The sequence below is a fragment of the Lepisosteus oculatus genome, chromosome 15, assembly GCF_040954835.1.
Source record: "Lepisosteus oculatus isolate fLepOcu1 chromosome 15, fLepOcu1.hap2, whole genome shotgun sequence".
In the NCBI taxonomy this organism is placed as follows: Eukaryota; Metazoa; Chordata; class Actinopteri; order Semionotiformes; family Lepisosteidae; genus Lepisosteus; species Lepisosteus oculatus.
This window is the reverse complement of record NC_090710.1, coordinates 4,267,401-4,291,092: the sequence shown is the minus strand read 5'-3', so window position 1 is coordinate 4,291,092 and position 23,692 is coordinate 4,267,401. Positions and strand designations below refer to the sequence as shown.

The 23,692-nt window shown below is 39.9% G+C and overlaps 1 protein-coding gene across 6 annotated transcripts in view; it reads left to right on the top strand.

Moving 5' to 3' along the window:
* The window catches only part of usp9 (ubiquitin specific peptidase 9), a 59,889-nt gene that overhangs the window by 5,158 nt on the left and 31,039 nt on the right, over positions 1-23,692 (top strand). For all 6 annotated transcript variants that reach the window (XM_015363447.2, XM_015363448.2, XM_015363445.2 and 3 more), the window contains exons 2-13: positions 8,431-8,684; positions 15,883-16,031; positions 16,132-16,211; positions 17,094-17,206; positions 17,691-17,909; positions 18,918-19,033; positions 19,344-19,595; positions 19,961-20,099; positions 21,308-21,460; positions 21,979-22,083; positions 22,229-22,435; positions 23,132-23,268. In XM_015363447.2, the coding sequence (XP_015218933.1) occupies positions 8,589-8,684; positions 15,883-16,031; positions 16,132-16,211; positions 17,094-17,206; positions 17,691-17,909; positions 18,918-19,033; positions 19,344-19,595; positions 19,961-20,099; positions 21,308-21,460; positions 21,979-22,083; positions 22,229-22,435; positions 23,132-23,268 (1,766 nt within the window). In that variant the 5' untranslated portion in view covers positions 8,431-8,588. The remainder of the gene's footprint in view (positions 1-8,430; positions 8,685-15,882; positions 16,032-16,131; positions 16,212-17,093; positions 17,207-17,690; positions 17,910-18,917; positions 19,034-19,343; positions 19,596-19,960; positions 20,100-21,307; positions 21,461-21,978; positions 22,084-22,228; positions 22,436-23,131; positions 23,269-23,692) is intronic.

Genomic DNA, 23,692 nt, shown 5'->3' with positions numbered 1-23,692 from the left:
AAGACTACTGTCACACCGCCTGAAAGCAAATAGTGATGGGTTTTGTCATTGTTTTGATGTTTTGAGTAAGTTGTTCAGCTGGAATTCATGGCCATGAGTTGAGTAGGGCCCATAGTGAATAGTCAGAGTGACTGTGGGGGACACAATGTCGTGTTAACATGAAATAATCAGTCTTTGGGAAGCATTCAATTCATAATCAAAACCTGTAGCGTTGGCTTTTACTTAAAGAAGGTAATGCTGACACTGTTTCGTATGAAGGTCATGGATCATAACTACATGCTTGGCTTATTGTATGTATTTTGCTTGCTAATTGGTTTGTATATGCTTCATAACATCAATTAAATATCTAAATATAATGTATTTCAACATGCCATGCAAAAAAAGGCCCTGAATCCTGGAACCATGCGGAAACCACTTGATTGAATTGACGAATTTGCAGCTGGTTTGCGGTGGTGGTCCTCTGCACCTCGAGTATAATCGTTACACACTGGTGACATTAAAATTCCAAAATGTCTTTCTGCAAAGTCTTGTTTATGTGACCCTAAGCTGTATGCCTAGCTAATTGATAACCTTCCCTAGCCAGGCATTGTAGAAATATCCATTGTTGACATTCCTCGGGTTGTTAAAATTGACCTCCTTTATTCTCGGGTTGCTGTCATTTGGGTCAGGTTCTGATTTGCTGCATTATTTGAGTGGTATCAGGTCTCAGCTGTATGTCTTTGTTTTAATGTAGGTTTAGCCTAATGAAGAGCACATCAGTGTTTCATCTGTATTTTGACACTTTTACCCCATAATTTTAATAAGAACCTGTAGTTTACATCAGTTATAATTTGTAAATGATTGTCATTTGTTTTTCCTTAAACTTGTTTAAAAGCAAAATTTTTTGCTTGCGTTTCAGGACTGGCTTTGTGGCGATTTCAGTTGTGGGCTTGCTGCTAAGGTCTTAGGCGACTGCTAGTCTCTGGAGAGTCTTCGAGATGGAGAAGAGTAGGTGGTGAGGAGAGGGGAAGTGAGATGCTAGTTGCTGGAACAAGAAGTTTTGGCCCTTTTCCCACAGTGGAACAAGAAATGGCTTGGCTTAGCCCTTCTGACTAAGGGGAAATATTTTGGTTTTGAGAGAGAGAGATAAAATGATAGTTCAGGGACATTTTTATTCTGAGGGTTAAAGGAGTTCAATTACTCAGATCTCCGGACACGAGAGCCCTGCCTGGCTTCTCAAGAGTTGCTTGCGTCCGTTGTTAGAGGCACTGGTTGATGGCACTGGCCTTTCTTACTCATTTTGTTTCCTGTTTTGATTTTCCTGTCAGATCTTGTTTGTTTTTAAGAACGTGTGTACTTGTATTTTTTATTTGTTTGCAGAGTTGGATACAGAAACCTTAAAGGGGTTCTGGGTTTTATTTTTCAAATAAAGACCATGATGTGGATAGAAATGGTCAATTCAATCAGCAGTTGAATCTCGGCCGGCTAATTCCTGACAGCGGCGCAGAGCTGTGTTCTGTGCACTTGCAAATAACTGAGATTTTGTGGTTTTATTGTTCTGTTTATTACAAGTATTGCATTTTCATTTCGTAACTGCTTATGGTAAAATGAGTTATGCTTATATATCCCCCCCCCTCAATGCCTTAATTTTACTCCTTGTTGAACTAGGAAATTATCCCCACCCCCCACCCACCCCCAAAAAAAGAGTTAAATGCGAGTTCATGAATTTCAGGTTACTGATTCTATGCAGGGGTAACCAATGGAGAGAGCATGTTTACTGTCTGTTATTGGATACAGTCCCTAATTTACGAAAGAGAGATGAATTACCTCAGCAGCTGGGGTGTCCCAATGTCCAGTATGCATGTCACATCTCTCCATCCATTTAAACCGTGAAAACAAAATGCCTGTCCGTTAAGGTTTTTTCTCTTGCTACATCTTTTACCCTTCATGCATTGTATTCTAGAATTACAGTTGTTCATGTCTGCATGAGAAAACAGACCATTGTTTGTATTCTGTATTTTATTTAACTGTGTAATGTATTGAGATTCCTGTTACAACCCGATTGCATTATGAAGTGTTATTTTCAGCGCAGTGTTACTTCTAGCGTGGCTCGATGGTTTAGTGTACTAAACTAGTCGTTAACCATGGATTCTGCATTTCTGAGAAACTGCTCAAAAAGCCTTTAGCGAGGCGAGTCAGAAAGGGTTCCTTGGGCCTCGGAGTCTGGGAACAAATGATTAATCTGCACCTAAGGTATAAAGAAAACAAGACGACGGCATCCCTGGCTGGATGTACATTCTCCTGGTGTGTCTAAATATCAAAGGCAGCATATGACTTTCCAAAGGATAACAAAGAAGGTGACGCACAAATACGCTGCCATCCTTTGTCTGGACGAACAAAGCTATCGTCCTGTAATTTGCCACCTGCCGCGGTCTTTGGGGCGCCAGTGTGCTCGTCCTGCACTGTTGTCTGGTACCAGCCCCATATGGCAAGTGAAGGAGCTTCGTTCGAGTTCCTTTCCTCCCAACAGATTTGGCTTTGAAGACCTGTCCTTGGTGATGTCCTGTTACAGCTCCATTTTCTGTTAAATGTAGTACTGCCAGTTTGGAATAGCCCCATTCCGGATCAGGTGGAACATTTTTCACGTTTGCCTTGCAGCCGAATTGCAGTTACAAGCCCTGTAGCCACAGTGAGAGTAAGAAACGATTTCCCTCCCCCCCTTTTGATTCCTTTGGAAGGTAATGGGGGGCAGTGCTTTGTAGTTCTACATGAATCAAGTTATAATTTTGAATTTGCATTTCTTGTTGATGGCATTTCTGTTGTTGTAGAAGTAATATTACAATTCCTCTTTCATGTAATATTTCCATGCAAACTACCAGGTAATTGTTTAAAAACTCCTTTATAACACTGATGGAAGTTTTTGACTGGATCTTAAACTTTAACTTTCAGGCATTTTAGAATTTGTCCATGTGACATCTCAAATGGACAAATGTACTATGGTATTTTTGCTTTTGTGATATTGCCATAAAATACGTTGGCAAGTAGTTATAAATGTGAGTGTAATGAATGGCATTCACACAAAACAACACCAATGAACTTTCCTTTGGCCATATTTTGAGGTAAATGTCAAATCGCCATCAATGGCTCGAAGATGTTGGGCTATGGGGAGAAAAGTGAAAAGCCACTTTGGAAAGAGGCTGTACCCTTGGCAGTCTCTGCCTATTTCTGCGCATGTGAAGTGACCACAAGTGTTTCCCATATCCTCCAGCCATTGTTGTAGCCAGCAGTTCTAAGCAGTGCATTGATGAAACTCTTTAATGCCATTTTCACCCTAGCTGAGCAATTATCTCGTGTCGCCTCAAACTTCACGGTTGTGACACGGGACATAATCAGAGAAAGGTGTGGTGTAAGTCAACTAAAAATACATTTATCAATTTGATTTTTTTGTATGTGGGAGTCTGTAAGTATGTGCTTTTGAATATAACTTGTCTGGAAAACCGTTTCACATTGGAAAAAATTCTGTTGTTCTGTACTTGATTGCTATGCCACCTATATAATATTTTTATAGCATGCGAAACGTTTGTCTTGTCTGAAATGCATGGGGAACTATAGTCCTAAGTTGTGTATGAGGTGCCGATGGCTGGTGTTCCTTCACCTTGGTTATGAAGGGTATGTCACACTAAAAGGGTGTATTTGGTTCAGTGCCGAAGGATCGTCAGTGGGATTAGAGATATTGTTGCTTTTCCGTTGGGGGCAGTTGAACAGCATGTGAAAGTGAAATTAAGCTTGTGTTTGAATTTGAGCATGCGGGTGTCCTTACCCATCCGGGGGTGAGGAGCTCTTTTCTATGTGAAGAAACGTCGGCAGTTAAAAAGTATGGCAAGATGAGCTGTGTGGGGAATTACGTGGTGTTTGGTTCTCGTCTGAAAATACTATACTATCTTGCATTCTTTCAAATAGCCAGAAAGCATAATACCAGGGCTGTGTCTAGAGATGGTAATGTGTTGAATGAACCACACACAATAAAGATTGGTATTATTTTGTGCAACAGCTAAGAAATCTTATAATATTAAAAATAGCTGTGGAATGGATCCGCTGTCTGAAGAGAGCATTTGTTCTGCTGTGTTGAACATTTGATATACAGGTATCCTGGAGCACAAAGAAGTCTCAGCTGTGTTTTTGTAGTATTTGCAACAAGAAGTCTAATAAAGTTAGGTCGTAGTTGTGCGCATCATTCAGACCAGAGCTGTACGTATAGTATAGCTGCCAGTGCTGTAATGTTTTGTTTCAGGTTGGTTTGTGTTACTTTGCGTTGTACAGATCAAGATCGCTGATGCCGGTTCTGCCAGAAAATGGTAAAATTGAACATTTTCACAATATTGTGATGTCTTAGATGTATGGGGAATGCTAGGTTGCTATAAATGTTCTGTTATTTAGACTAGATTTTTATTAAACTCCATTCACGGAAAGGGTCACCTGTATATTAGGTCACAAAAGGCCTTGTATGATCTTTTGCCGTGTGCTGTAGTTTTGTGGAACATTTCAGATTAAGATAGAAATTGCTGATCTTCAAAGAAAAAAGAACCAGATGTATATTACCAGAAAAGAAAAATAAAGCTGGTGTTTGAGCACAAAAGAGGACTGCTGCTCTCTGATTTTCTGCCCATTAAAACGGCCAGACTCAAATCTGGAGTCACCCTGAGCTATAGCACAGAGCCGTCTATGATGAGGTTCTCTGTGCGGGACTTAAAACTTTCCTGGAGCTTTCCACCGGGCACTGATCGGCCATGGAAAGGTTTGGCTTAGCTGGGAGGAAATGTGTTGAAGTCCCTTTGACATTCGATGGCAGTCATCTTAGGCAGCCTTTCCAGGTGGCTCCGTCCTGGTTATTTTCTCTGATTGTAAATGGATCTTTCTGAATGAGTGATGGCAGCTGCCATCATCCATGAAGACCACCTCGAATGAAGATTTCTGCTTATACCAGTTTTCAGACCCGAGCTCTCAAAAGGAGGGGACCAGTCGCAGTCTGTGTTTGGTGTGACAGGGGACCGGCACAGTGCAAGGTCTCCTGTTCCATTATACGAGTGAGGATGGAATTTAGCTCTGCTGTGGAAATCTACATCTCCATGGTTTTTGAAAGGCTTCCAGTTTTTATGGCTCAGTTAGGTTGCTACTGAGCACACACCAGGGTGTCTTCCTTCATACTAGTTTCTCTTCCCTTTTCCAGATATAAATGTATGTGTCATGCTTGGTATTTGCGGTGAAATCTTTTCCCGTTTAATTTTCTTTTAGTTTTTTTAACTGTAGTCCTTCCTTTACCACCCACGTCTTATTAAAGATTAAGCAATCAATGCCCAGATGTTGTGTGACTGTATGGTGATATACACCTAATTGTGGTAAAAAGTGGTCATCACTGATTTCAGAGGTTTCTCTACTGAAATTTGTTTTTGTTACTTTTATGAGAAACATTCATCACGTTTAAGTGCATTTCACTGAGTTATAGTTATTGAAGTGAAGTGCTTTTTAAGTGATTTTATGATGTGCTGGGCCTAAAGGTAGCTCATTTGCTTTTCCAGCTCCACTGTTTTTCTTGACAAGATGTTCACTGCTTACTGTCCAGCTAAGAGATGGGGGGCTGTGAGATGTTTTTGCCTATCTAAACTCTATGATATTGGTTTGTATGAAGCAGAAGCAAATAGGTGTAAAGGAGCTCTTAGAAGGCCAGTGTTGTTTTTTTTTTTTGTTTTACTGTTAGAGGAGTTAAGTTGCCCTGTCCCATCTTCTGATTGTGTTTAAACACAGCAAGCCCAGCCATATCTGTCAGGGGTGTTTTTCTAAGCATGTGTGGATTGGTAGTGAGGTGGACAAAAGTGAATTGGGCTGCACTGTAAATTCACATTGAAACTTACTCCCCTGTCAGGTGATCAGTAACTTGGTGGACTTTGATGTGTATGACCAGTTGTACTGTGTATAGACAAGGCCACCCGAATCCCTGCATAATATTTCCACACCAAATGTGCATTGCTTTCGGAATCATGATATTGACATGGCTTAGAACTGAAAGAAGACTAAAAGCCGGAGTAAGGTTTTTAGTGAATGATGCTAGATTTTGGCAAACAAACATCTTGGAGGCACAGTAAGCTAGATGCTTTTTGTGTGATTAGCAACTTATACTGTAGTGGTTCCTGATTCAGCTAGTGTGTGTTGTCCCTTTCCTCCTGGCCATGGAGCAAATGACTCCTTCCTTGACTTCTTGGATAGGCTTCTGCTTGGTGGGAGTCTCTCCGGGAGAAGCAGCTTGCTGACAAAATTTTCCTTAACAAGGGAATTGATTATTCTTTTCTGCTCAGTGCAGAGTCTGGTTGATAAAAATGCGAGAATAACATTACATAGGTACCTTAAGGGGATCACAGTCCAAAGAGGAAGCTGTTCTGTGGTTTTTAATGGGTAATATTTATTTTACAACAGCACTGCATCAGTCTTTAAAAATGCAAATGTATTTAAAGCTGGTTTTGATAGAGAACATTGTGTCATAATGAGGAAAAATAAGTGTTTGTGTTGCTTTTACTTCAAATGGTTTTTAATGCCTTCCCTGCTGGTCCTAATCTTGGTGTCCCTTGTTTTATATTCCCTGACTTGAGGAATAATAGTGACTGGAGTGCTGTACCTGTATTAACAGAAGTGTCTGAATTGTTTATCCTGAAGCATTTTTTGCTGGTTGCATTTGATAAGTTGAATGGTTACACAGTACTCATGAGAAAAGCCACTCATATTTTCTTAAGTTTCTTAAAGCTGTTAGCCAGGAATTATGTGCTACATTGCATTTCTAGTGCTGATCTAAAGTGAAGAACATTGCACTGTTGTTGGCTTTTCTGCCAAATGGCTGAAATTTGCCTCTCTCATCTTGGCCTCAGGTATAAGAGAGTATGCTCCTCAAGCAATTCACCTGTCATCGGTACAAGATGGAGTTGAAAATCTATTGGTGTCTAATATGTTGAATTGGACAGCTCTGAAAACTCGCCTTTGGGGGCATATTTCTTCAACATTTGAGCTTCACTAGGTTTGTTCTGTTATTTAGAAGATGTTGCTAGACCAAAAACTCTTATAGTTTCTTCCATTACCCACTCGAATGACCTAAATTGAACTTTTTGATTTGGCATTTTTTCCCCACAAATTCTAATAAACATAACATGGGGTAAATGTTTAATATATCTTCTATAAAATAATTTCTTGCTAAGCAGTGTTGGTCCTGGTCATCCCTGGCATAGGCGACCCCTGAAAAATAAGGGTGTTCTCAGACCTGTAGGTAGTGCTCTTCCCTCTGGATCAGAAGTTCTTATGCAGTGATTGGAAATTTCAGAATGAACAGTGAAATACAAACCTGAGGAAACCACACGGAAAGCCTTGATTTTGGAGGCTGATACCCTGGCTTCTTTCACGAACCGGCTGAATGAGATCTTTGGACCAGTTAACTACTAACAACCAAACCAGCAAGATCAAAGCCCAAATGTCTTTGATCTCTCTCTCGTTTGAAACCTTTAAATTCTAATTCCCCAAAATGGTCAACAAGGACACTGCTATAGAAGGTGCCATAGGAGGTTTGAATGTCCTTTGGATGGGACACTAAACTGAGGTCCTGGCTACTTGGCCATTCAGTTTCCCATGACTCTGTTCCTGAGCTTTAGGCTGTCTTGGCTAAATTCCACTTTGGGTTTACAAATTCCTGCTTAGTTTAAAGTAATTTCTCATCTCCAGGCATGTTGATCACCGTTCGACTTTATAATGATTAAATTTTGGTTAATGCGACACTGGGGATCTACCGGGTCTGTTTCCTGAGAATTGAGAGACATAGATTGTCTCTCACACCCGTGAAGATGGGTGGGATTTTTTTCTTTTGCAAAGTTGAAGTTCAGGCGATCATGTTTGTGGTGTTACAGACTTCTTGGCAGTGGGGATTAGGGACTTATTTGCAAAGGGAATTTCCTCCTTTTGTTTCTGGGCCTGTGCAGTCCCTTTGACATTCTGAATATTCCATTAAGCTTTCACAGTTCCCCTGCCCAGCAAAGACAATGCAGGTATTTCCATCCGCATCTTGCTCATTCTCCTGTCTCCTGCAGAAGGAGGGCACAGTAGAGCACACTGTAGAGCAGTATTTATAGGTATGAGCTTTCTGAGGCAAGGACAAATGTGGAATACAAACTTATCAGGTGATCCATGTCATTAAAGATAATCAGGTTGATTTATTGCATTTTCCTAATAATGTGGTAAATAACATTGATATTGAAAGTTTAAGTATCTGGTTTACTTTGCAAAAGAAATTTTAAGAAATTGTGGCATACTTGTTTTGTTCCCTGTTTTTTTTGCAAAGACTTACATTTTTCAGCCCCTTTGTTTTCAGTTGAGACCCTGTCTGAAACTGACCTTTTCTCTTCCCATTTTGTCTTCCTCTAGGTTATGCAATGGTCTCTGCAAAACATCCTGTGCTTCAGGTGGTGCTTTCTTCTACAGACGCATGCTGGTTCTCCATCATTGTTGAGGAGGCAATAATTTCTTCTCTCACGACAACAACATAAGCGGACAAAATTGCAAAGATCTGCCCCGTGTCGAGTATGACAGCCACGACCCGTGGCTCTCCGGTCGGAGGGAATGAGAGCCAGGGCCAGGCTCCCGACGGGCAGTCCCAGCCTCCTCTCCCCCAAAACCAGGTCAGTCTCGAAGCAGGGCCGGTCTTTTTTAAAAAAAAAAACTAAAACAAATCTGAAAGTTGTCATCAGGGTTCCTGGAGTTTTCTGCCGAAACTGGTTCCTTATTCCGTTCCACAGAAAGAAATTAGGTTCTTTCCTCATTAGCAGAGTAGCCCTACAGTTGCAGTGCGAGTCTGACACATCGTTGGTCTTCTTGCCAAATGCAGGCTCTTGTATGAGGTGTTATGACAAAGCGGAAAGGTATGTAAAGGATTTGATTATAGAACAGCGGCATATGTAAGTTAGCAAGCCTGGAATATCAGGCGCTTGATGCGGGCCTGTACACAAGTCAGCAGCTTACAAAACCAGGAGTGGATCTCGCTGCTGTTATTGGGGGTTGCTTCTTGGTGCAGATCTGGTAAAACCATTTAGTTTATCAAGAGGAGCTTAAACTGTCCTAGCAAGGGAGGTTCAAAAAGGAGACCGGTTAGAACACTAATAAAGTTATTTGAATTCCGAGATTTTGAGAGAAAAGCTGTGTGCTGTATATAGATAGCAGTTATCCTAGGTGACGTTCGCTGGGAAACCTATTTGTATTCTCAAGTCAAACAATAACAGTCTATTGTTGTGTTGTTTGAGGAGGGAAGTTATGCAATGATTTGAATAGGATGAATACAATGTGAATAATGCTAAAGTATGAGAATATGCATTTATAAATCAGAACTAAATTATGAGTTTATAATAAAAAGTAATAGTAAAAAGCTATTGGTGAATTTTGTTTTTGGTAATGGCTTCATCCAGCACTGTGAAGGAGTGGAAACTACTCAGACATTTTTGGTACTTCACCCTGAAGTTGTCAAAAACAAGTAATTGAACTAATGGACACTGTAGAGCATCAGACAGCAAATAAAAACAATTAGGGGCTTTTAAATCCCTTTCAGCGTTACATGGGAAAACAGCTGTTAAGTTTGTATGCGAGTATGATGATTTCCCACCTGTTCTTATTCAAGCACTGAAACTTGGCCCCTCCTGGGGAAAAACCTTATTTGGCAGGACAACAGTATCAAAGATTTGGTGCCGACTGTGGGGCCGTAGGGGAAATTGTGTTGGTCGCTAACGTGTGCACATCTGAAGTATTTGTAGGATGAAGGAATGGGCAAAACAGAGGTCCTATATGAAAGCAAATCCATTGGCTAGAGGAAAGGTGCTTGCGTGTTTATTTGGATGCCTGAAAGAGTAAAGTAGACAAAGGCCTGCATTTTAATTTTCATTAATTACTCCGCTGTATGCCTGCATCAACTTAGACTCTGCTTAGATAGGCTGGCTGCGTTGGGGGGCAGCCAGCGTGAATTTTGTCAACAAAATTTATGGCAAATGTTTGTCAACAGTTTTTCATTTCAGTCAACCATGGCAAAACGCTCAGAAAATTAATCCACATCAACGAAGACTAAATTACGGCGAAAAATACTTGTTTGATGCGGAGGAATATTAATTTCATCCTTTGAGGTTCACTGCTCTTACGTTTACCCTCAGTCTGGCAAATAGCAAGCCGGCTGGAGGGGAATAAGGTTAGGGCTCTGGCAGCACGCGGAGTGCACGCTGCCTCGGGGCTACTGCTGTGTGATAACTGGCAGGCTCTGACGTGGGGTCTTTTCTGGGGATTGTTCCCTCATTTCCACAGCCCTTATCAGAAACCATCATCTGTGTGTTCATTTATTGCTCTCCCAGATAACGATAAGATTTATACGCTATACTTCTTAGATTAAGAAAAGGAGAGCACCTTGATAAAGAGAAAAGCCAAAAGAGACAAAGCTTTCTTGTGCTCCAGTGACCGTTTGCAACTTTACCGGGGAAAGATTAACAACAAAAAGCTAGTTTTGCTAAATGGACTTAAGCTGAGTAGCATTAGAATCCAAGAGTTAAATCTTGTTAACTGATATTGGCTTTATTGCTCATTATGTACCCTGTCCCTATTATATTCAAATTTATTAGGATTGTATTCTCTAGCAACTAGCTAGCTTGCTGCTGGGGACCTGTTGAGAAAACAAGTAGCTTCGATGGAAAATCTTTAGTGGTACTAGGTTATGTTTTCAGCTCGACGAAGAAGATCTGGAGTCTAGCAGTACTTCATATATAACAGGCCACCCAAGTAAAGCTCTTGAAAAAATATGAAATCATGTAATCATGCAATAGATGGTTAAATGAGAACTTTTATGATCATTTTTGGCATTGCAGTAGTGAAAGTAAAGTTAGTGTGAAACGGTCTTATTCTGTGGTAGTCCCATACATTTGTGGTTTTCCCTCATTCATTGTCAGATTTCCAGTTCATTTTCTTTGGTCTTTCACAGATAATGGTCTGGTCTCTTAGCTGTACCTATTATATTCAGTTCACTCATTGAAGGGTGAATCAAGTCCTTCAAATACCATGTTCAGGATTTGTTTAATGTTTTTTTTACTTCTTTAAATTTAATAAGTTTACGGTTCTTATTTTCTTAGAGGAAAGGTTAAGGTTCCCTATCCGTTTTACACATTTGTTCCTTACTTAACTTAAAGGTAAAAAGTTGCCACAATTATTATATGGATTAAAATTAGAATGGTCAAACTTCTATAGAAAAAAATGTATTTAATATACCAAAGACTGAAAATTGCTTAAACTAAAACCTTAATGCATTTGATATTAAGGTTTTGAATTGAACTGCCTGACTAAAATGAAAGATATGTTTTAGTCAACAAGAGAGGTTCTAGTCATGTTTGAGTCGACTAGATTAAAATTGACCGAAGCCTGAAGTGACCTTGGCTTTTTGCTATTTTAGTTGACTAGACTATATAAAAAAGTATTGACTAACACTGGTCATTTGGGTTTTTTTTTTGTTGAACTGTCAGAAGCTTCTGGCTTTGTGTATAGCTGTATGTACAGAATATATTGGGCCTTCCTCAACAGCACGAGTCATTTGCCTCATTTAAACTATTTTGTATTTAAATCAAGAGACCAACACAGGCACTATGGGGAGGAGGCTTAGAAACCCAGAGGAGTACAGATGTGGTTCAGATCAAGGATTCTGTAGTGGGGAAAAAGTTAGAACAGTGTTACTCTACTTGCGATAAATATACCACTCAGTTCTCAGCTGTGGGTAATAGAAGCATTTCTTTTTCAGATCCGTCTTCCGCTGATGTTCTTAGCACTGTTTTATGGTACAATGCAAATAGGAACTTTGATGCTTTTAATGCATCTGCTTAAAGCTCAAGACACAAGAAATATTGAAAAAAATAGAAGCTAATATTATGCTGTTTCTCAAAATGTTGGCCTTAATCCTTGGTTATTTTTTTCAGTTGTATGTTGCTGTAGAGACTAAAAATACCAGTTCCAATAAATTAATAAATACTGAACAAGCAGGTCACAACACAGTTTACTTGAGGGATATTTTAGGAGGATAGCCTTGTGTTAATTGAGAAGGAAAGCTATCCACTAACTGAAGACCCCCCCCCCCCCCCCCCCCATGTTTCTAAATCAGGGGCTCTGATATTAGCTGATGTAGCATTATCTGGTTGGTAAAAACCGACAACTGTTTGTGGGTGGTTGTGATTCCTGTATTTTTAATTATTTTGTCTCAAACATGTATTTATACAACAGAGTTCACATTTAAGTGTCAGGCATCTGCACAATTTTTTGCACAATGTGCATTCAAGCAATTATAATCATAAATAGAATTGCAACCTGTTGTGTTTATTAGCGTGCATGTAAAGAATGCTTCAGTGTTGGGAAAAACAAGTTCGTCTGTGGCTTTCTGGTTGTGATAAACAAGTATTTGCTTTGAAGAATAGAAGAAAATCTGCACTACAGCAGGCAGCATTTTTTTTTGCGGAGAAGGGAAGTGAGTATTGAATGATATGCATAAGTATTGACTGCATCCATTCTAATAATCTGGATGCAAGCCTTTACACCTTGTCAGAGAACGGACTGGAGTGAATGAATGAGAGCTGCGTGGTTGAGGAAACGGACCTATTGATTTTAAACAAGAATCAAGCTGGTTATGTAGGTCAGCCAGGCAGGAGGCATCATTTCCACACCCCCACAGTTCCTAAGTTCTGTAGTTGCATCTTCCCAGAAGCTGCAGAAGGTACACAGCTTTGATGTGGATGTCTGCTAAGCACTGTATAGGTACTTCATGACAGTATTGTCTAGACAGCATAATATTCCCACAACCCACTGTTGGAATCTGGCCCTGTTGTTTGGAGTGATATGATATAGGGTTGTTTTCATTTATTGCACTACAGGAAAATAAACCGCTTCTTTTAATATGCTTTGATCTGGGGAAACAAAGGACAAGATCCACAGGCACTGACCGACAGGCAACAGGTTCAGGTCTGCTAAGCCCCACTATTTCAGGTTTCCCTTTGGATGTGGTCTAGATCGGGCGTGAGGGGACTGTAGCCTTTGTTTCCTAGTTCATTCGCGTTTATATGAGAAACTAGAACTTCTTAAAAAGCTTGAATCCGGCCAATCTGGTTTTGTGCATGTGTAACGAGTATGGTGCAAAGACCCAAGCTGTCTCTGATAGAAGAACAAAGACAATCTTTTTTTCTGAAAATTCAGGTGTTTATGTATTACAGATCCTACAGTTTCATAAAATGCTTTGACATTGAAGACAAAGAGCTGCTTCACTATCTGTATGCCAACAGAATTACTAATGGTTTTGAGGTTTGCATTGGCACTTTTGCTAGCCTTTCTTTATTCCTCAAGCATTCTGGCAGTGTCTCCTTCTGTTTTTGGTTGCCTTATTTACTCGGGCATCATAATATTTTTGTAAGCCCTTTGTATTCAATCTGTAGAGTTAAGTAACATTGTGTAGAAGTTTTTATTTTTATTTTGAAATTGATAGATGAGAGTAAATAGCTGCACTTAGTAAGTGCAGTGATTGAAATGAGTCCTATTGCGTGCGATAACAGATCGAGGTTGCAGGTTTGTGCACGTGGGGTAATGTCATGGTTGCTAGTTTGACTGTCTGGATAGTTGTACGGTGAACATGTTCTAGGGATCACCCAGGTGGGTGAAGTGGAAATTGAGGCGCAAGCTGAGCCCCATGGTGCCTGGCCAGCTGTCTGAGAGCCACCTCTGTCCCGGGCTGGGGGGGTCCAACCAACTTTCCAGGACTGGTGGCAAGAAGGAGAGCAGCTGCACCGCCGACCTCGCTGAAGGGCCGGCAGGTGATGTTCGGGGGAGAGCGGCCGTGTGGTCATCCCTCACGGTCTGGTCCAGCTGGAGGTCATGAATTCGGGAGCATAGAAAGAACCTTTTATTGATCTGCTTGATCAGTCTTGGCGGCTGTGCTGTACGAAATATGCCCTGGGGCTGGCCGACTGCCTGTTCACGACTTCGCAATGAAACGCCCTTGGGAGAAGAGGCGCCTTAAATGGATTGGATTATGGGACATGGTATCCCTGTATCAATTCTCAATTCCTGAATGAATTCCCAAAGATTAAAACCTGAGAAACTTTGTGTCTGCGGCTTAGTTTAAGTCGATTCCTGATGTCGAAATGAACAATTGTGTAAATCATTGGATTTCATATGCTCTTAAATTTCTGTACTCGGAACCGGTGTGCATGGAAAGCTCTTCGGGGCTTTTCAGTGCAAGTACAAAATATAAAAGCTGCAGATCAAAATAAGCGGATTTTATCAGTTGACCTATCTGGATCACAAAATAAGACTGGGTCATGAAAAGGTCATGTTTGAACTGGATTAGGGTCGGGCATCAGTTTTTTATTTCATGCTTGACCAGCGTGTGCTGTACCTGGGAGAAAGTGCGGGTCAGTTTGGCTTCCAAATCCGGTGACAGGGAAGAAAGTCACATCACTTTTGTCTTCGTTTGGTTATTTAGGAAGAGAGAAGCTATGCACACTGGGAGATCATTTAATACCAATACAACAAAATGGTATGAATCTGTCATTTTTCTTTTTTCTATACTGCAGATATTGAAGTGCTAAAGAGTATATGAAGATTGTTGTTTGTATTAGAAAGATTTAAAAAAAAATAAAAACATAAATCATGCATGTTACAGCTAAATGGCTGCGTTTTCTTTAAAAAAACGCGTTGGTGGGGTCTCTCCATAGGTGCAACCAGTAAAAGCCCTTACTCAAGCGCAGGTATAACTTTATGATCACAGGTTCGAGCCTGGGTCATGTCATTAGCTCACTGTGACTGGAATTCTTCAAATGCCAACTCAGAAGGTGGACCATTTCCTGTTCATGCATTAGTTTTCATGCATTTTCTGAAAGAGGGTTGCTGCTTAAAAAGGAACAATAGCTTCATGTTCAATGATTTCTGTAGAACTGGTTGATAGACATCAGTGAACGTGGTACCAGCTTGCAGGACAACCTATAACTGGCCACTTGATGAGGAGGTCCAGGTGTGATCTGTATAGGACTGTCTGGAGTTACTGTGGAGCTAGGCTCATAGTGATTGATGGCACCTTGGTACTACACTGATCCAGCCTCTTAGCTGGTGGAGCACAGTAGTGTGAAGTACTGTATGTTATGCTCTAGAGAGGCTAGTTCTACCTAGTTTTTCATATTGATTTAAAATCAATTAGCATGTCAGTTGTTCTTTTTGTCATTCTGTTGGTTTACAGCTGTCATTGATCAACTGCAGCTATAGCTCGGATTACATTTTTGCCTCGTTAAGAAAAAGACTAGTGATCTATTTAGTCTGCAGTAGCTTTGCAAGGTGGTTTACAAGGTTGAAGTAGTGAAGAAATCATATTTTCTGTGCTCATAGGATTAACTAGTTTCTGTAACACTTGTTTTATTTAGGTCCATTCTTAGTTGTCATTGTTCAAACTGTCTGAAATACTTGGCATTCATTCAAGTTAACTGCTGTAGGAAGCAATTCTGCAGTCTTAGAATGATCTAGACTATTGAATAAAGCCTTATCCCCCTGGGTGTAGGCACACTGTGATAAATGGAAACATGACGATGAATTTAATTGTGGGCTCTGTGTGAAGTATAGAAATTCTTGCAAAATTGTTATGATTGAGAATGCTAGGTAAAAAATGTCCATTTCTAAGCAAATTTGTTTTAAAGTGCTGCAGAGGCTGCAGCCAGTTCACTGCCTTAAGGTTCTGAGCGGCTGTTTTCATTTTATTTTGTCTTTCCAACGGCATTTCTAATGGGACATGTTTTCAGTTGTGATGCTGACTAGGGCTGTCCCCGCATGTGTTTGCAGACATCCTCTCCAAACTCCTCCAATGAGAACTCCCCGGTGAGCCCACCCGATGAGCAGGGCCAGGGCGATGGCCACCCTCAGCTGGAGGAAGAGGAGGAGCCAGCCTTCCCCCACACTGACCTGGCCAAGCTGGATGACATGATCAACCGGTATGACCCCCGAGTCTGCCCAGCACTCAGTTTCTTTTGGTTCATTTCAAGACACAAGTGCTGACATTTGCATAACCCTGATTTTTCCTCTTGTTCTCAGACCCCGCTGGGTTGTTCCAGTTTTGCCAAAGGGTGAATTAGAGGTTCTTCTTGAAGCTGCTATAGATCTTAGTAAAAATGGTTAGTAGTCTGTTTTCATCCTCTCTTCTTGGTAAGAACTGCTAGGCAAGTGGCTCAGCCAGTCAAGGCGATTGCTCAAATGCAGGCTGAGCTCAGTTGATCAAGGCATCCCAGGTTTGTACCTGGGTCGTGTCACCAGCTCCCTGTGACCTGGTTTCCCCAAGCGGCTGCGCTAAATTGGCCGTGCGTCGCTGAGGGGAGAGTGGGATTACTCAGCCTGGTGTCCGTCAGCTCTCGGCAACACTTGAACGGGCTGCTGTCTGCAAGGAAGGTGCTTATCCTCTGGTACAGGGGTGGGGCTGCCTGGGGACCTGTTAAAAGGCAACTGGCTTGAAGGTGGGCAGGAGAAGAGTCTCCATGCACTTCCTCATTCTCCCCTGTGTCAGCTGTCAGGGTTCATGCTTGTGAGCTTGAAAGGCAGTGAAAAACAATTGGTGGTTCCGTTTTGTGGTGATTTAAAAAAAATGGGCAGTTCTACAATTTATTAAAAATCAAATTTATTCGGAAAAAAAACTCATGTTCTACTCTGTATTTTAAATAATGATCTAGTCAAATGTTTACAATAAATACCTTTGTCAACAGTTGCAAAACTATTTTTGAGCAGATAGTTTAATTTGGTAATTCCTATAACTGGACGTTATTTTATCAAGCCCGGATTGCCCATCAGATATTCACTTTGCTTTCCTTTTAAAAAATGTACCTGATGTGAGAAGTCTCACACTCTGTACAAACTTGTCAAAAGGCATTTGCTTACTGTTATGGACTTGGTTTGTTTCGGTGAAATTATTCTATAGAATTGAACATCTTGGTTTTGTTACCAGCTCTTTTCTGCTCGAGTCTTTTTTTCTTTGTATTCATTCTTTTTTTCTTTCTCCTTTCAAGGACTTGATGTAAAGTGTGAAGCATGCCAGAGATTTTTTCGAGATGGCTTGACGATTTCCTTTACAAAAATCCTTACAGATGAGGCTGTGAGTGGCTGGAAATTTGAGATTCATGTGAGTATACAGTAAGACAGCTTGTGGGTGGGACAAGAAATTAACACAATTTAGCAGAACAAAACTGGTGTAATTTTTATAATGTTTTCTGAGATGATCAAATCAACTGTTTTTAAAAAGAGAATTATTAGAAATAAAAAAACTGTGGCATCATACAAGCCAACATGCACTTGGAAAATTACAAGTGCAGTCGCTATTTTTGAGAATTGGTGTTTTTCGGTCAATTTCACAAGCCGTTAACAAGCAACAGATTTTTGGAGCCGTTCCTTCTGTAAACAAATTTATCAGCAGAAAACAAAAATTGCAGCTACCATAATCTGCATGGTGGTCTGTTTTGTGGAATTAAAAGGCTTCCACATGAAAGGAGAATTTTTAATCAAATTATTTTCAAGTGTAGCAACATGTACATGGAGGGTGCTAGGTGTTGTAAATGGCTTGACACTTGAAACATTCCCTGAGATGGAAGACATGTTTGTTTCAACAGAGGTGTATTATTAACAACACTCACCGGCTGGTAGAACTCTGTGTGGCCAAGCTCTCCCAGGACTGGTTTCCTCTTCTTGAGCTTCTTGCTATGGCCTTAAATCCTCACTGCAAGTTCCATATCTACAACGGTACCCGTCCTTCTGAGACGGTGCCCGCTGCCGTGCAGATGGCTGAAGATGAGCTTTTTGCCCGTCCGCCTGATCCACGGTCACCGAAGGTGAGTGAACCCCCTGCTGTTTGAGCTGCGTGTATGTCGTGTTCCTGTTAGATGAGAATTCCTACAATGTTTGGATTTACAATTCCTCTATATATTGGTCACACAAAGCACTGGGGAAAAACTGTGCTGCACTCTGGGAAGCCCATGGTTTTTAGCCTTTCCTTAGTCTGCATTCCCACCATGGGAAGTTGGTCATGTTTGCTGTATAAATTGAATTGAAGTGTCCAGAACGACCCCTCCGATCAAGTAGGTGCTTTCGTTACAAGTTATCTTTTCATCCTGTCACGTAGGTGTTTGAGTGGGGAACTGCATCAGCGTTTGCTGGCTTCAAAGAGACAAGTCGAAAGTAAAGTCCATTATGAAATATAGAAAGATTCCTTACAGCTTCTTTCTAATCTTTATAGCTTATCTAAACTTTCTGAGAACCGGCATGTTTTTTTTTTTCTGAGAGCCCACCATAGAGAGAAAAATGCATGTGGTGTTTATTCCTGGATGATGAGATAAAGAATGACCCCACTTACGGTCTCAACAATTTCTATCTCTTTGTCCTTTGTGCAGAATTATAATTTCAGGGAGAATGGTTAACCTGTGTAATGTTCTTAGAAGAAGTGTATGTGTGTAGAGTTGCCTCAGGATATGAAGAAAACGGCAGAATTACTATAAATACTTGGAGGAAAATGAAAGGATGTACATCTGTCAGATTACACATTACAGTGGAATTAGAAAAGGAATGCCAGAAAATAAGAATTGAAAGCTGGAAGAAGAATATGTGGGTATAGTGTCAACATGGACTGAATGCCTTATGAAGCATGGGAGAATTAAACTGACTAATGATTAAACAGACATTTTGTTTTTCTTATTGATTTTTTTTAAGGGCTCTTTGTAAATGTAATGCATTTTACACGGTACTTTAAACATTGCTAAAAAGATTTTAGGGGAAATAATAGAAATCTTATTTACTGTGGAAAGACGTTAAGTTTGCTCACAAACCAATTTATTTCCTTTCAGGGTTGGTTAGTGGATTTAATAAACAAGTTCGGCACGTTAAACGGGTTTCAGATCCTGCATGATCGATTTATGAGTGGACAGGCCTTGAATGTTCAGATCATTGCAGCCCTTATCAAGTAAGTGATGCTTTCATACAACAGAACTCTTTTCAGAATAGTTTCAGCGAAGCTTTAGTTTAAATTATGTAAATAATGGTTTAATAGATATTTCTGATCAGTTTGCAAGCAATTGATTCCATAAAGTGTTAATAAAACATCTAAAGATGCACAGTGGTATTCATAGTAATCTTAACCAAATATCAAAATCTTATAACTGCTGATGGCTTATTAAACTTCATACTCAGTAGAACCTCACTTTAGGAGTAAAACTAAATGTTTCCGTGTGTCTTGCTGATGGTGTTTAAAATTTTTTTTTTGTTATTTTCAGACCATTTGGGCAGTGCTATGAGTTTTTAACATTGCACACGGTGAAGAAGTACTTCCTCCCAATAATAGAAATGGTTCCTCAGTTCCTAGAAAATCTGACAGATGAGGAGTTGAAAAAGGAAGCAAAGAATGAAGCCAAAAACGATGCTTTGTCGATGATAATCAAATCATTGAAGAACCTAGCTTCACGGGTACCAGGGCAAGAAGAAACAGTGAAAAACTTAGAAATTTTTAGGTTAAAAATGATTCTTAGGTGAGCCTTTTTTCTTGAAAATGTGAATGGATAAAGTTGTCTTATAAGTTCAGAAGATACTGTATAACTCGTGCTATGTGTTAAAACTTTTGGGATTTGCAGAAATGATTAGAATGAAGTGCTTGTCCATTACATTGTACTTGAAATGTTTTTTCTGTAAGAGTGAAGATTTGCCTCTTTTTTTGCTAATAACTCTGTGTATTTTCTTCTATATTTGACCCCATCATATAGGCACAAATACTGCACTTGTGTTCTAGTTTTGGAGATTGAAGGCATTGAAGGCAGTACCTACCTTTTGATTGTAACCATGATTTGTACATCTCAAAATCTAATTCTGATTCGTGTTTTGCTTTTTAAAAAAACAGGTTATTGCAAATTTCTTCTTTTAATGGAAAAATGAATGCACTAAATGAAGTTAATAAGGTGATATCCAGCGTTTCCTATTACACACATCGACATGGCAATCCTGAGGAGGAGGAGTGGCTAACAGCTGAGAGAATGGCAGTAAGTACAATTTTTCTTTTTATGTTGTGCTTTATCAGAACAAGATATAGTTTTTGACCTGATTGCATACAATTCTTTAATGTCGTCTGCAGATTTTTTTTATGTTCTCGCTACTAATTTTTAACATTAACTTAATGTTAATTAAGTTAAACTGATCTGCTTTCCTAGTGCTCGTGTCCTCTGAACCTCATTCTTAAATCTCTTCCTAAACAGTGGTACTTGAGATTTCACAATTTTTAGCCAGTTCTTATTGAGAAGGGGATTTGCACTTATTTGACTGTCATTTAGTTGGGTAGGAGAACTCAACCTCATAAACTCAGTGTAATATTCATGGCTGAAGCACCCAGTTCTGTAGAGACATGATTGTATCACTATTTAATGTTAAAAACTTGAACTTAAACTTTATTGCCACATGTAACCGGTACATGTACTGGTACAATGGAATTCTTACTTACAGAAAGTCTCTCAATTGTTAAAACGTGTAAAAACACAAATCTAAATTCACAAAGTCAAGGATTATTTTGCCATTAATACTTCACAATATGGAATTTATTCCGGCTCACCCTAAAAACATCCCTAAGAATAGGTGGGTAGCTGCGTCAGCATGCGTAGGCTGCAAAGGAACAAGTAATAGGTTTATTCCATGCTGAAAAAAAGAAGAAAGAGAACACAACGTTTCGGCCGTGGAGCCTTCTTCAGGTGTGCTGAAGAAGGCACACCTGAAGAAGGCTCCACGGCCGAAACGTTGTGTTCTCTTTCTTCTTTTTTTCAGCATGGAATAAACCTATTACTTGTTCCTTTGCATCCCTAAGAATAGACTTGTATAATGGCCCATACATATTTTTTATAAAAACTCAGAAGAGGCAGTGTCCCTCTTTAATTTCTCTAATATGAGTACATTTCCTTCTTTTTTGTCTTCATGCTCTTTGTCTTTGATTTGAAGTGTTTATAGGACAGGACCCAGCTGTAAACCATCTTTGCAGGCTGTTTTGGCCTTTTTTCTGTTTGTTATATGTAAATTGAACCCACTCCTTCTGTAAAATTAAAAATAGATCTTGAGGATTATTGTCCCGTCAGTGTGTTTATTCACATGAGAATTATTGAAGTACTAAATCATGAGTTGTTAGGAGGGCAGTTCTGTTTTATGTGTGACATGTAAGTTTTTTTTGCTACTGGGCCACTAAGCAATCTGAGGCACTCTCTCATAGGAATGGATCCAGCAAAACAACATTTTGTCCATAGTGCTAAGAGATAGTCTACATCAGCCACAGTATGTGGAGAAACTGGAAAAAATCCTTCGATTTGTCATCAAAGAAAAGGCCCTGACCCTTCAGGATCTTGACAACATCTGGGCAGCACAGGTAAGATATTAAAAATAAAATAACTTGAGAAAATTAGGTTTATATTAATTCATTTCTGTTTGTTGCCTCTTTTTCTGGGCTCTGTGCATGTGTTTTCTTTGCATATAATTTCTTAATGTCAACCATGGGATTGAAGTTTTGATTGAACATATTTCACCAACAGCATTCTTGGCCATTTGATGGTCATTGAATATTATACTCAGCACCTTTAAATAAAGTACATGTCATCCATGGTTCACACTAATCTTCTGCTTAATATTTCTCTCATGAGATGCTTTCTTCAGAACGTCTTCAGACTTGGTCATAAAATTAAGCTTACCGCACATTTACCTCAATTTTAATATTTTTATGATCGGTGAGCTGGGTACCCATTTGAGCTGAGTGGGATGTTTAGAATTTCCTTTCGATCTGTAATAGGAGCAGAATAGATAAATGTTCTATTTCCGTAAAATCTCCACTTATCATGGAAATGAAAGTTCTTTGTTCTAACCTTGCTGCACCTTGTCATCCTTCCATAGGCAGGAAAGCATGAAGCTATTGTCAAGAACGTCCATGACCTCCTTGCAAAGCTGGCTTGGGATTTTTCGCCTGAGCAGCTCGACCATCTCTTTGATTGTTTCAAGGTGAGGTGTTTCAAGTTGTTCAAGAATGTAAAGCCACATGTAGATGTTTTTTTTTAACAGCCTAGTCGCCTCAAAATCACTTACCACTGAGAGGATTAAAGCCAGTGCTGTATATTAAGGTATACGTTTGCTTTTTCTATTAAAGGCAAGTTGGACAAATGCGAGTAAAAAGCAGCGGGAGAAGCTGTTGGAGCTGATTCGTCGCCTTGCTGAGGATGACAAAGATGGGGTCATGGCCCACAAGGTGTTGAACCTCCTGTGGAATTTGGCACATAGCGATGATGTACCCGTTGACATCATGGACCAGGCTCTGAGCGCCCACATTAAAATCCTAGATTATAGCTGTTCTCAGGTAATTGTAATATTTTATTACGTTTTGTGACAACTAGACCACTTTTTGTTAGTACATTTAACCTTTTCACCTTTTAAGACAGAAATGGTCTAAAGACAATTATCTGTCTTAAGTCTGAAATTATAATTATGTAATTTTAAGAGAACTAAAATGGTGTTAGAACATGTTTTTAGTGTATAGCCAGCAGCTTCATCACCCTGAAGCTCAGCAGGTGTGAGCCTGGCCAGTACCTGGAGGGGAGACCTCCTGGGAAAGCTAAGGTTGCTGCTGGAAGAGGTGTTAGCGGGACTGGTAGGGGGCAGTCACTCCACTAAGTGGGTCCTAAAGCCCCAGTAATGGTGACGGGGACACTATACTGTCAAAAAGGTGTTGTTCTTTGGATGAGACGTAAAACAGAAGTCCTGACTCTCTGTGGTTGTTAAAACTCATTAGTGAAAGTGAGTCCCCATTACTTGTATATTGCTGTTTAAGTGGAATGGGCACTATAAAAGTGAGGAATTATTATATACAACTGTTCCATTTATAGGACGGGGCTGTATTGCTGGTGCTCCACTGGTTGCATACAGTGGTACTTTTTCAATGTCAATGAGAACATTTGAAATGTTTTAAGCCCTAAGATTAGAAATTGTTAATTAATGCTACCTGTTGAACAGTTAAATGACTGTTTAAATGCAAATGCATTGGGAATCTCTTCAGGACCGAGACACACAGAAGATCCAGTGGATAGATCGATTCATTGAAGAGCTGCGAACCAATGACAAATGGGTCATTCCTGCACTGAAGCAAATCAGAGAAATTTGTAGCTTGTTTGGGGAAGCGCCCCAGAATTTAAGGTAATAAATTGAGTTGTTAATTTTATTTGTGGAGATGTCATGTCTGTGGAAAAGATGTTTTCCATACATTATGGTAAAAGTGTGTGCACCTTCTGCAAAACATGGTGCAATCCTATGTCCTGTATTTTTAAAATCATGTGAGTATGACATTTTCGGGTGAGTAAAATATTTTTAGCTTATTTACAAGGAATGAAAACTGCTCTTGCTTACCACTGCTTCTTGCATTGCTAGATGTCTCTTAACCATCTTCTGCCTGTGTTCTGCTAACTCTCATCCTTAGTTGATAGGAACTGCTGTAAGGTGATTATTTTATGTTAAAACTTTAACGTAGATATCTCCCCTTTGAACCGGCCCTCAATCTAAGATGGCAGCACATTATATAGGTCATGCGCCTTGAGCTTTTTTTTTAGAAAGCATGGAATGC